At 57.7% G+C, this 13,345-nt stretch overlaps 2 protein-coding genes across 5 annotated transcripts in view; one reads left to right on the top strand and one right to left on the bottom strand.

Moving 5' to 3' along the window:
- Positions 1–399: 399 nt before the first annotated feature.
- On the top strand, positions 400–9,348 carry HCN3 (hyperpolarization activated cyclic nucleotide gated potassium channel 3). The gene is made up of 8 exons (XM_070397475.1): positions 400–683; positions 2,503–2,932; positions 3,851–4,012; positions 4,400–4,618; positions 5,023–5,169; positions 5,557–5,797; positions 6,856–7,020; positions 7,382–9,348. Exons 1-8 carry the CDS (start codon positions 400–402, stop codon positions 8,065–8,067), a joined length of 2,334 nt encoding a protein of 777 aa, XP_070253576.1. The 3' UTR covers positions 8,068–9,348.
- Positions 8,418–13,345, bottom strand: part of PKLR (pyruvate kinase L/R) — a 28,062-nt gene continuing 23,134 nt past the window's right edge. For 3 of the 4 annotated variants that reach the window (XM_070397480.1, XM_070397481.1, XM_070397482.1), the window contains exons 9-14: positions 12,803–13,073; positions 12,510–12,660; positions 12,063–12,215; positions 11,805–11,971; positions 10,733–10,914; positions 8,418–10,141 (exon numbers count right to left, since the gene is read on the bottom strand). In XM_070397480.1, the coding sequence (XP_070253581.1) occupies positions 10,035–10,141; positions 10,733–10,914; positions 11,805–11,971; positions 12,063–12,215; positions 12,510–12,660; positions 12,803–13,073 (1,031 nt within the window). In that variant the 3' untranslated portion in view covers positions 8,418–10,034. The remainder of the gene's footprint in view (positions 10,142–10,732; positions 10,915–11,804; positions 11,972–12,062; positions 12,216–12,509; positions 12,661–12,802; positions 13,074–13,345) is intronic. The other variant, XM_070397483.1, reaches the window with a different exon arrangement.

The following is a 13,345-nucleotide window of genomic DNA, read 5'->3' on the forward strand; positions in this document are numbered from 1 at the left end:
CGCCCCCTCCGCGGCTCGGGTGGCGCTTTCCGTTTTCCCTTCTCCTCCTACGCTTGGAGGACCGCCCCTATTCGCTAAGCCACGCCCATCTCGGAAGCCCCCCGGGATACCGGCACCATTGGCCCCGCCCCCTCCGGGGATGGCTCTCGGGCGGCCCCGCCCACGCCTGCCCTGCCCAGTTTGCTCGCGGACCTCGCCAGGGGGCGCAGCGCACCCCGCCCGCCGCTGGCGGGAGAGTGTCCCCCACACCCCTTCTGCCCCGCGCGCCGGCAATTCCCAACCCACTCCGCCTCGGCTCCGGGCCTGCGGGGCCGCGCCGGCTAGACTCCGGGAGGGGCCGGGGGTCCCCGATGGCCGCGGCAGGGTCTCGGAGACCGAGTGTGTAAGCCGTGGGGCGCCATGGAGGCAGAGCCGCGGCCGACGACGGGGCCCGGCGACCGGGCGACCCCTGGGTTGGAAGCGGCGCCTCCAGCTGCCCCGGCGCCTGCGACCGCCACCTCGGGTCAGATCCCCGGGTCCGCGTTCGGACCCGAGCCCAAGAGGAGGCAGTTCGGGACGCTGCTCCAGCCCACGGTCAACAAGTTCTCCCTTCGCGTGTTCGGCAGCCACAAAGCTGTGGAAATCGAGCAGGAGCGGGTCAAGTCCGCGGGGGCCTGGATCATCCACCCCTACAGCGACTTCCGGTACTGGGGGCCCGGCAGGAGGGCGGGGGACCCAGATCCCATTGCCACGGCGGAGAAGCGGGGACTGGACCCGCCCCACTCTCCACGGCCATTTCATTTCCAGCCCAGGGACCCCCGGGTGGGGCGAGAGAGTCACTTGCACCAACCTAGCCTGGCATTCCCAGTGACTGCTCAGGCTGGGGCCGCCGGAAGAGAAGCAGACACCACAGACCTGGATTTCCCGTTTCAGGACCCCAGCACCCCACCTGGACCACATGGACTGCTGGAGTTAGGGATCCTTGCCTCCTCCAGTACTGCTTGCTGGTGATCTGGGAAATTATGTCTTATTCCAAGACTCAGGGTCAGCCTGAGAGAAAAATCCAGCTCCGCTATCTTTCCCCCGCCCCCCACTCCCACCCCCAGCACCTGCTTAGTCCGGCAGGGCAGGCGACCAGGGAAAATGGGGATTCTGGGGGGTTGGTGGCGGGGCGGGGCGGGGGGGGGGGCGGTGGGGGGGGCGTCCTGACAACAGTCCGGGTAGCTGTCCCTGGTGCTGAAGGCGGGATGCGGCGGAGCAGGGCTGGGACTCACAGCGTCCCAGGCTGCAACACAAGGGCAAGGCCACCACCAGAGAGAAAGGACGGAGGGCGGGGCGGAGCCATTTCATAGTCCCCATCTGGCTGTACCTTTACATCAAGGGCGCTAGGGGAGGACAGCTGCCCTGTCCTTGAGGGAAATGAAGGACAGCTGTTGGATGAGGTGAGGATGTGTGCAACGCATACCTAACCCAGGGAGTGAAATGAGCTGAAGGGATGAGGTGTGCATCCGGAGTCTGGAAACACAACTGGAGATTTGGACATCGTCTTGAATGCACATTCATATACATCCCCTAAATGTTCCTTTCTCCCATCGTTTCTTCTACTCCCATCTGCTTTACTACCTCATTCCCACCCCACCATGCACCTTTCCTCGTCTCCTAGTCTGTTAGATCTGTGGGTCTCCCTCCCTTCCCCCACTTCACCCTCAAATGTATCCCCAGAAGCCGTGTCTCCCCCTTATTATTGTGCTTCTCTGTCCTCTCTACTGTATCACCCGCCAGGCTTGTGACTGCCTGTGAGTCAGGCAGTGAGGTTGCTCTATGGCCAGGAAAACCCTCTTTCTCTCTCCTCTCCCACTTCACGGTATAGGATTTCTTTTGTGGCCCCGGAGGGAGAGGAAGAGGATTTATTGTTGACGGACTGAAGGTTCGCAGGTTCAATTGGATTCTCATCAAAGGCACATACCTCGGTTGCAGGCTCCCTGCCACCACATGTGCGGGAGGCAACCAATTGATGTGTCTCTCTGTCCCTCCCTGTCCATTCTCTCTAAAAACTCAATGGGAAAAATATCCTTGGGTGAGGATTAACTAACTAACTAACTAAATAATTTTTTTTTTGCTGTGAGATTCATTCATATTGCAGAAAGTGGCTGTAGTTGGATGAATCCACAGTTGTATAGTATTACAGGGCATAACCATATTCTAGTGCATTTATCTTATTTATCTACATCTTTCTACTGATGGACATCCAGCTTGTTTCCAAACTTAAAACTGAATATATATATATATATATTCTCAAGTGTCTATATGGTATTGCTGGGAATGCAAATATTTGACTTTACTAGATAATGGCAAACTATTTTCCGAAATGGTGGTCCCAATTTACACTCCCACGAGCGGTAAATAGTTACCCCTTTTTCTGTATCCTTGCCCACCCTTGGCCGGGTCGGATGATCTGCTGCTAGTCTAGAGGGCTGATGAAACATCACTGTGGTCCTACTCCCTATCCCACCCTCACCTCAGGTTTTACTGGGACCTGATCATGCTCCTGCTGATGGTGGGGAACCTCATTGTGCTGCCCGTGGGCATCACCTTCTTCAAGGAGGAGAACTCGCCGCCTTGGATCGTCTTCAACGTCCTCTCTGACACTTTTTTCCTGCTGGATCTGGCGCTCAACTTCCGCACGGGCATCGTGGTAGAGGAGGGCGCTGAGATCCTGCTGGCCCCGCAGGCCATCCGCACACGCTACCTGCGCACCTGGTTCCTGGTTGACCTCATCTCCTCTATCCCCGTGGATTACATCTTCCTGGTGGTGGAGCTGGAGCCACGACTGGACGCTGAGGTCTACAAAACAGCGCGGGCCCTACGCATAGTGCGCTTCACCAAGATCCTCAGCCTCCTGCGGCTGCTCCGCCTCTCCCGCCTCATCCGCTACATACACCAGTGGGAGGAGGTGGGGCGGGGAGGTGGGCAGGGGGGTCACAGACTTCTCCGAGACAGTGCGATGGGTGGGACTCCTGGTGACTTTATGGGGTGGGCAGATGTGTGGGGCTTCCGAGGTGGGCTATCTCCAAACTTGGTGAGGGAGAAGCAGGAACAGAATGGGGGGGTCGGTTAGGGGGTGGGGTCCCGAGATGAGGATGGTGGTACAACTGCTGGAAAAATTCCTGAGGGTTAGTTGGACTCTGGGAGGAAGATGTGGGAGGAGAGCTAGTAATGATGGGGTGGGAAGAGGCTGGAGTGTCAGCTTCAGAGCAGCTAATTTAGTGGTTCATTCAGAGTGTGGACTGTGCAATCTGATTGCCTGAGGTCAGATCCCAGTTTTACTATTGACTATCGATGAGGCTTGGTTTTCTCTCCTATAAAATGAGAATGTGAAGTATACTTGCATATGATAAGGTTATAGGATTAAAGGAGCCAACACCTGTAGAGCACTTAGAATGGTGCTGGCACATAGTACGTTCATAGCCAATTACCTATTATTATTGGAGAGGGAGAGGGCTGCTGGAATTAATTCTTATACACATGCCCTGGCGGCGTTACACTATGAAATGCCCTCTCTCCTCTTTTCCAGGCTGCACCTAGGTAGCTTGTGCAGCACACCTCTTTGCGTTCCTGCTGTGACACTGTGTGATTCTGGGCTCATGAGTGGCAGCAGTTTTCCTATCTGCAAGATGAGAGTAGTAACACAGCCTTCGTATTAGCTAGATCTGTGTGCTGTGACGCTCTGTACAAATCATGACGACATTTTTTAAATCCATGGGGCTGGGGCTAGAGAGAGAAGTTCAAAGGGAGCCTTTGCAAGGCTGGGGATGGAGGAGACGGTCAGGAAGGGTCCCCGTCCACAGTGGCCCCTCCTCGGAATCCTCAGATCTTTCACATGACCTATGACCTGGCCAGTGCCGTGGTGCGCATCTTCAACCTCATCGGGATGATGCTGCTGCTGTGTCACTGGGACGGCTGCCTGCAGTTCCTGGTGCCCATGCTGCAGGACTTCCCTCCCGACTGCTGGGTCTTCATCAACCACATGGTGGTGAGATCCCCCGCAGCTCTCCTCTCCGGGGCATTCTCGGGGCTCCTGTGTCTGAGTAGTGGGATGACCACAGGGGGCAAGAGGTGATGGAGAGGCGACCAAGAGAGAAGGCAGGAGTGAGCAGGTGGGGAAGAGACCCAGAGGAAGTGTTTGTGTGTTGGAGGGAGAAGACCGGGAAGGAAACGTAGGCAGAAACTGAAGTCCCTAAACTGCAAAAGAGGCCCCTGCTACCTCGGGGCTCCCCAGGACCAAACTTAAGTGCCTCCTAGGAGACAGCTCTGAAATTAATGGGGTGGACAGAAGGACTAAAAGAGAGAGAAAAGGGGACAGGAGGAGAATGAGGCTCTGAGGGCCGTCTGCCCACCTGTGCAATTCTTTGTTCTCCAGAACCACTCGTGGGGCCGCCAGTATTCCCACGCCCTGTTCAAGGCCATGAGCCACATGCTGTGCATTGGCTATGGGCAGCAGGCCCCAGTGGGCATGCCTGATGTCTGGCTCACCATGCTCAGCATGATTGTGGGCGCCACCTGCTATGCCATGTTCATTGGCCACGCCACCGCCCTCATCCAGTCCCTGGATTCCTCCCGGCGTCAGTACCAGGAGAAGGTCAGCAGGGGCAGGAGAAGGAAGGGGTGGGCATGAAGGGGCGCTGGAGGCTGGGTAGCTGAACTTGAGGCCCGTTTTGACACATACTCCTGTTGGTTCTCTGTGTCCATGTCCATTTGTCCCATGCCCCTGTGTACCTTCTCCTTGTTTGGACCTATACCCCTGTCCTTGGACCCCTCCCCTGCCTGTGTCTGGGTTCTCCTGTGACTGGGCTTTGTCCTCCCTGTATCCACCATTATCCACACATCCTTCTGAGGCCTTATGTGTCCCCTTCTATCTCCCTGCTTCACTTCCCTGGATTTGGTCCATGTTTGTGACCTTCCTCCACACACACCTGCCTCCACTGCTCTGGCCCCCCGTCTGTCTCTGTCCTCTTTCCTGCTGGCCATTGGCTGGCCCTCCAGTACAAGCAGGTGGAGCAGTACATGTCCTTCCACAAGCTGCCAGCTGACACACGGCAGCGCATCCATGAGTACTATGAGCACCGCTACCAGGGCAAGATGTTTGATGAGGAGAACATCCTAGGCGAGCTGAGTGAGCCACTTCGGGAGGTAGGACTGGGCACGGCCCTGGAAGGGGCTCTTCAAGGACCTGGGCTCCTAGGATGGCATCTGGGGTAAGGGCTGTTGGTGAGCAGAGGGCCCCATGGGAAGCCAGGCCTTTGGGGGTGCTTTCAGCGGCTAAGGTCTTTCTTGAAGTTCATATGGGGGTGAAGTGTACATGGGGAGGGATGGCAGGGATCTCGTTTGGGAGGACGGTCCTTTGAGGGCTCATGGGAGAGCTCTGAGGGCAGGAGCTTAGGGATGGTCCCAGGGACTGAAGCATCCTCATTCTTGCAGAGCATAACCCAGGGCTGGGGCCTCTGGAGACAGATGAGCTCGATGGGGGCACCTTGGGAAGGGGGCACAGAGTGCCTGACAGGCCCCTCCCCTTCCCAGGAGATCATTAACTTCACCTGCAGGGGCCTGGTGGCCCACATGCCGCTGTTCGCCCATGCGGACCCCAGCTTCGTCACCGCGGTGCTCACCAAGCTACGCTTCGAGGTCTTCCAGCCGGGGGACCTCGTGGTGCGTGAGGGCTCCGTGGGCAGGAAGATGTACTTCATCCAGCATGGGCTGCTCAGTGTGCTGGCACGCGGCGCCCAGGACACCCGCCTCACTGATGGATCCTACTTTGGGGGTCAGCAGGCCTCAGGGAGGGTGGGGGGAGTAGAGCAGAGAATGGAGGGCACCTGCCCCCCTGGATCCGAGTCCCCTGCTTGGCCACGCTGCAGAATCACAGAGTCCAGGCTCTCTCCCCGCCCCCCCCCCCCGCCCCCCCCCAGCCAGCCTACTTACTCAAAATCTCTGGGCCTGGGCCCTAGAACTCTGTATTTTTAAGAAGCTTTTGAAGCAATTCCTATGCAAAGCCAGGCTGAACATTTCTGGGCCAGTGGGCCTTTTAGAACCCATAATTGGTGAGATCCGAGGATCCTCTGAGATGAGGGACAGCAAGGAATAAAGCAGTGCTGTCCCAGGGCTTCTCTCTCTCTTTTTTAAAATATATTTTATTGATTTTTTACAGAGAGAAAGGGAGAGGGATAGAGAGTTAGAAACATCGATGAGAGAGAAACATCAATCAGCTGCCTCCTGCACACCTCCCACTGGGGATGTGACCGCAACCCAGGTACATGCCCTTGACTGGAATCGAACCTGGGACCTTTCAGTCTGCAGGCCGATGCTCTATCCACTGAGCCAAACCGGTCAGGGCCCAGGGACTTCTCTTGGTGGCTCCCTGCTGGTGTGACCCAGGGGCCCAGCCTGTGGCAGTGCAGGTAGTCCTGCCAGCTGGTGCCCAGAGTGACTTGAAGCTCCTATAACCTCTCAGTCTCCAAACCACGCTCCAGCATTTCTAGCGTGTTGCCCTTTGCCCTTTGGCACTGCTTTTCTCCGTCTGGGCTCTCCTTGGTGTTCACATAAAGCAGCGGAGGGGGGTGAGAATTAAGGTGGAGCGGAATAACTACGAGTGGGGGCCAGCAAGACCTGCCTGGTTGTCAGCTTTAGTTTGGAGAGAGAGAGGATGATAATTGTGTAGGTGTGAAGAGTGACAGCGCTGGGAGCATGTAGGGACCGGGGCGAGTGAGTAAGCATTAGTTTCTCCCATCTGGGAGGAGCCTGAGGAAGCTGGGTCAGCTGCTGCAGGCCCCGTGAGCATGAGTTCTGGGGACTGGTTCTGAAGACCTCCTCCCAAATTCGCAGAGATCTGTCTGCTGACTCGGGGCCGGCGCACAGCCAGCGTGCGGGCCGACACCTACTGCCGCCTCTACTCACTCAGCGTGGACCACTTCAATGCTGTGCTCGAGGAGTTCCCCATGATGCGCCGGGCCTTTGAGACTGTGGCCATGGATCGGCTGTGCCGCATTGGTGAGGCCTGTCCACCGAGTCTTCTCGGTCCAGCCCGGGCCCTTACCCATCTGCATAGTGAGAAGCCCCATGGTCCCAGGGCCGAGCCTTTAGTGCTCCAGCGTCGCACCCCAGCCCACCCCCCTCCCAGAAAATGTCCCCATGGGCCTGTCAACACCGTGGCTCACTGTCCTGGTCACTCAGCACCTCCTACCCTCGGGGATATTGTCCTAAGTTCCCGTCCGAGCCCTCCTTCCTGAGTCCCTGACCCTCACCATCTCTGATACGTACTCTCATTGCTTGAGCCTTCTCTCCACTACATTCAGCCTTTATCTTGGATCCCTTCCCTATGCTTCACTCCTCTCTCCGGGACAACCTGTAGGTAAGAATTCCGTCCTGCGGCGGAAGCGCTCCGAGCCAAGTCCTGGCAGCAGCGGGGGCATCATGGAGCAGCACTTGGTGCAACATGACAGGGACACGGTTCGGGGTGTTCAAGGCCTGGCCCCGGGCACAGGGGCTCGGCTCAGTGGAAAACCAGTGCTGTGGGAGCCGCTGGTGCACGCGCCTCTGCAGGCAGCCGCCGTGACCTCCAGTGTGGCCATTGCCCTGACTCACCAGCGGCAACCCCTGCTCCTCTCCCCCGACTCTCCAGCCACCCTCCTTGCTCGCTCATCGGGCTCCCCAGCCTCCCCGCTGGTGCCTGTTCGAGCTGGCCCCCTGCTGGCCCGGGGGCCATGGGCATCCACCTCCCGCCTGCCTGCCCCACCTGCCCGAACCCTCCAAACCAGCCTATCCCAGGCTGGGCGCTCCCAGGTGTCCCTGCTGGGGCCCCCCCCAGGAGGAGGTGGACGTCGACTGGGACCTTGGGGCCGCCCACTCTCAGCATCCCAACCCTCCCTGCCTCAGCGGGCAGCAGGCGATGGCTCTTCTGGGCGGAAGGGCTCAGGAAGTGATCGCCTGGCCCCCTCAGGGCTCCTGGCCAAGCCTCCAGGGATAGCCCAGCTCCCCAGGCCACCAGTGCCTGAGCCAGCCCCCCCGAGGGGCCCCCAGCTCTCTGCCAACATGTGAAACCCCTAGGTAAGCTCTCAGGTGCAGTAGTGAGTACCTGAAGGCAGACGCCTCTTGGGGAAGGCCAAGGGGACCTGAAACACTGCCTATGGGAACATCTCCCCTTACTGCCAAAACGATAGTTTCTGTCCTCAGCTCAGGCACCCTGCAGCCTCCTCGTCCACTCGCCCATTCATCAAATGTACTGAGCACCTGCCCTGCTCACGGCACTGTCTCCACTGCCAAATAGAAGTGACTCCAAGCCCTCAGCGAAGGTGTTCCCTCAGCCATGGTCCTGCCAGGTGCAGCCCAGGCCCATGATCCCTCCTTATTAAGCACAAGTACTTGCCACTGCCATCACTGCCAAGTAGCCAGATGTCTGTTTCCCTGCCCATGACCCTGCAGGGTCTGCCTGGAGGGGCTATCTTCCTGTCCCCCTAGCATAGCCAGCCGGTTACCTGTGCCCCGTGCTGTCAACAAATGTTTAGGGTCACCAGTGTGGGGATCCACCTTCACTGCCATGTGCAGGACCTCCCTGTCTATACCCCTGGGTGGGAACACGTCTCCTGCCAAGGTCCCTGCACTGTCTCTTTGTAAACTGGGAGCCACCTCCTCCCTGTGTCCCTGCCCCACTGGTGTCCCCCTTGAAGCGAAGGGATGTTCGGCACCTCCTCATTTAGTGTACCAGCCTAGATCCCCCAGGTGAGGACAAGCAGCTGAATCCTTAGATGGCACTTTTTCTTTCCTTCTTCCCTGCCTTATTTATTTATTCAATTATTTAATAATTATATTTATTCATTTGCTAATTTTATTTATTATCAATTCATTTTATTCACCCATTTCTTTATCCATCCCTCCCCCTCCTCCTGGGAGGGAGACAGGAAGGGACAGCCCCCCTACCCCTCGCCGCCAGTTCCTGTGGTTCTTGTCCAACTCCCTCAGCAGCAATACCAGAACACTCCCTCTATCTAGGCAGGGGCACAAGGGCCACCTGAGGTTGGGGGGGGGGGGGGGACTGTTCCTTTTAGTTTTAGGGTTTTTTGTTTTGTTTTGTTTTTCCCTACTGAGTTTGCTGTTGGTACAAGAGTAAGGGGAGGACCCGAGGTATCCGAGCCTGGGGAAGGGCAGCCTAGTCAGCACCTCTGCCTTCTCAGGGACAAGAGAAATCCCTTACCCACCATGTCTCCAGCAACAAAGAATGTGAGACCAGGGCCCCACCTGCTTCTCCTGGGTAGGGAGCTCTGGGCTGCTGGCTATGTGGGAGTTTTATAATTGCTTCAGAACACCTGGGTTTAAAAAAGAAAATAGAGACACTCGTTTTGGCTCCTAGTTTGTGTGTGGAAACAGAGTGGGCGTGAAGGAATTTCTGGGTGCAGGAGAAGGGGACTCCCCCAGCAAGGCGTGAGATGGCCCTGAGCGCAGCCAGGGAGTGGTCTGCAACCCCAGAGAGGTTGTAAAGACAGTGGTAGATGTGCTCCCCAGCACCCATCTATCCAGGCTTCCCCCAGGGGTGGGGCTTTGATATTACTGTCAGTGACAATGAAGGAAGAGGTGGCACTCTCCTCAGGAGATAATCAGATGACCATAAAGGCCACATATGAGAATATCAGTCTGCATGGATATGAAATATTTCTAAAATGGACGTGATTGCTCTGTTCCCCTCTCCTCTGCCTCCAGATGTGGGAAGCCTGGGGAAATACAATTAACTGGTTAAGCTGGGATTAAAGTCTCCGAGCTCAGAGCACTGGGTGCAGGCATTGTATGATCGGCGCTGCCGGATGGCCAGTGCTTAATTGGACAGATTTTAGGGCCTGCGTGCAATGGAGAGGAGGAAGGGGCACCCTGGAATGGGGCAGATGGCAGATGCAGCCTCAGGGAGGGAGGACGGGAGCAGAGAAGACAGATGAAGAGTGTGAGGGGCTTGGAGTGGAGGAGACGGGGAGGAGGGACGGGGCCCAGCGCTGGCTGGGTCAGAGGGGAGGGGCATCTCAGGATATGTTTAGCACCCGCATGATGTTGGTATAGCCAGACCCAGGTCGCCAGCCTGTCACCACAATCACCAGGTCCCCAACATGGAGGAAGCCACGGAGCTTTCCTGGGGGAAGGGAAGATGACAGTCAGCCGCCGAGGGACTCAGGTCACCCCTGTCATGAGAACCAGCCACCACCTTCTACCTCGAGGCCACCCAGGACGGAATGAGAGGCCTGAGGCTAAACTACAGGTAGCACCACAGACACGAGACCACTGCAGTATATTAGAATTGCAGGTGTGTCCGTGGGTGGTATGGGGTGTGTTGCTAAGCAGCGAGTCTATCCACCCGTGTTGCTATGCCAATAGGAAGACGTGGGGTATGATCATAGCCAGTTTTAAATTAGCTTTTCCAGCTTCGGGGGACTGGGTCCCCTTTCTCCTGTCACCTCCTGCTTCCTATACCACACCAGGCTCTGCCACCTGATGCAGGCCACAGTGGGGTTGACTTGTTAGGGAAGGCCCTGATCTCTCTCCTGCCCTCCTCCCCCAGCAGGTCCATGGAGGCCAAAACATCTCTGCGTCTTGGTGAACCTCACAGAGTAAATCTAGGAGCAGAGGAGAGAGGCAAGGCCCTTTGGGTGGGGGTGGGAAGTGGGGCTGGGGGGCTCACCATACAAATCCAGGGGTGGGTGGGGAGGAAGTCTAGGTGGCTCACCGCTTTCAATGCCAAACTGAACCCGGCGATCCACATCTTCTGCCCAGACGGCCACTGGAGGTTCACGGTAGAGCAAGGGGAAGACTCCTCGGCATAGGTGGGCCTGGCGGGCAGCCTGGGCAGAGCGGGTGACAGCAATGACCGCTGCCCGAGGTCGGTACCGAGACAGAAGCTGGGCTGAGCTGAAGGAGGGAGAGAAGGTCAGCCCAGAACAGTGAGAGTGCTAAATCACAAACTAGAGTTTGGGTTCTGGTTCCAGGTGTCACCAACCAGCTGTGACCCAAGCTGCTTACGTCCTATTTCCCTGGGTCTTGGTTTTTCTCATCTGCAAAGTGGGCATAAGATGCCTGCCCTTCTTACCACACAAAGAAGATATGAAATAATAAAGAGTACAGCAAATGAAATAGTCCAGGAAAAACCTCTTTGAGAAACAAAACCCTCCTGAGAAGATACCTTTATAGTATAGCAGTAGTACTTAACTTACAAATGTCTCTGAGGAAGCAGAAGCTTGTAGAGCCTGGGTGACTGACCCAAGGTGTCATGTCAGAGCAAAGACTTGAACTCAGACCTGGGCCCAGCCGTGTAAGACTGTGGGCTAAACGCAAAGCACTTGTTCCCAGCCAGTGTGGCTCAGCGGTTGAGCATCGACCCATGAACCAGGAGGTCACGCTTTGATTCTAGGTCAGGGCATATGCCCCAGTAGGGGGCATGCAGGAGGCAACCAATCAATGATTCTCATCATTGATATTTCTATAATTCCCTTTCCCTTCCTCTCTGAATCAATACAAATATATTTTTAAAATTATCTAAATGCAAAGGACTTGCTTCTGAGCCCTGGGAGCCCGAATGGTCTGGGAACCAATGCTCCCAGTGATGCCACCTCCCCTCAATCCCCTGCAGCTCCCTGGCACGTATCCTGGAGAGCTCCGAGATCCTCTCCTGGCCTCCAGATCTCATAGCCACCCCTCCTCTTGCCCCAGCATGGTCCTCCTCATCTCTGATGACAAGACAAAACCCAAGCCCGCGGGCCCTGACCCAGAGGCTTGTGTTGGGACCCCCGTGTCCCCCTCACCGGCCAGTCTTGGTCAGCACGATGATGGCAGCAGCGCAGCACTTGAAGGAAGCCTCCACGGCCCCAATGGCAGTGACTTCAGTGGGGTCTCGGGTCAGTGGTGCAGCCCGGCGCAGCTCCTCGAACAGCTGCCGGTGGTACACTGCGGCTTCTGCCTCCCTGGCGATCTGCAGGCAGCAGGAGGTCAGCCTGGCAGGGGCACCGGGCCTGGCAGGGATCTGGCTGTCCGGCCCATCTCTGTGCATCACGAGCTCCTACCGCGTGCTGCATCATCACGGCCTCCACCGGAAAGCTGCCCTTGGCCGTCTCCCCCGACAGCATGATGCAGTCGGCGCCATCCAGCACGGCATTGGCCACGTCGCTCGTCTCCGCCCGAGTCGGCCGGGGCTTACTGACCATGCTCTCCAGCATCTGGGGGACATCTGGATGTCAGAGCTGTAGGAGTCACACTCGGATCAGGGAAGCTACTTCTCTGACACCCACATTCTCAGCGTGCCCTGGAAGCCAGGGTCACCGTCACAGGCTGTGGCATCCTGGCAGCTCAGCTTCCTTATCTGAAAATGGAGGTCACAGTATCTCTTCCTGACTTCATTGTTCGAGGACCAAACACTGGACAGCAAACCGTGCTATGGCCCTAAGGTGCAGGGACTCACCCTCAGGTGTCCCGAACCCAGCGTGCCCAGCCTCTCCCGGCCCACTCCAGACCTGTGTGGCACAGACAACTGGTTTGCCGGCCAAGTTGCAACGCCCAATCATCATCTTCTGAGCCAGGAAAACCTTCTCAGCTGGGATCTCGATGCCCAGGTCACCCCGCGCCACCATGATGCCATCGCTCACTTCCAGGATTTCATCGAACCTGGGGGGTTGGGGGAGTCCGGGCTGGGGAAGAGCCAGCAGATGCCAGGGAGAGGAGAAGGGAGAGGAGATGGGAGAGGAGATGGGAGAGGAGGAGCTACAGGCTGGTTAAGGGCCAGATAGGGGCGAAGGCCAAGCCTCACTTCTTGACGCCTTCGTGGTTCTCGATTTTGCTAATGATCTTGATGGCCTGTCCTTCAGGCCCTAGCGCAGCCCGCACCGCAGCCACATCGCTGGCTTTCCGCACGAAGGAGGCGAAGACGATGTCTACGCCGTGCTCCACCCCAAAGCGCAGGTCCCGGAAGTCTTGCTCGGACAGCCCGGGCAGGTCCACCTCGATGCCCGGCAAGTTCACGCCCTTCCGGCTGCCCAGGACGCCGCCGTTCTCCACCTCGGTCTCCAGCCCCGCTGGGCCTGTGGGCACGGAAAGGGCCCGCCTCGGTCAGCGGGAGGCCGGGGCGGGCACAGACTAGGGAACAGGGGAGTGGCCGCCTCGGGAGGTTAGGAACCACGTCCTATTCCGTTGGTCTGTCCGCCCTGGGCCGGGCTCCGCACAGAGTAGGCATGGGGGGGGCGGGGGGGCGGGAAGTCGGTGGAAGAAACGACGGCCCCGCCGGTGCCGCCCCCAGCAGGGGTCCGGGTGCAGGGGCTCCTGGGACAGGGGGTGAGGTCCCGGCCTGGGGAGG

The sequence above is a fragment of the Myotis yumanensis genome, unplaced genomic scaffold (assembly GCF_028538775.1).
Source record: "Myotis yumanensis isolate MYYU_CA2020_CCGP unplaced genomic scaffold, mMyoYum1.0.hap1 SCAF_17, whole genome shotgun sequence".
NCBI classification, from domain to species: Eukaryota; Metazoa; Chordata; class Mammalia; order Chiroptera; family Vespertilionidae; genus Myotis; species Myotis yumanensis.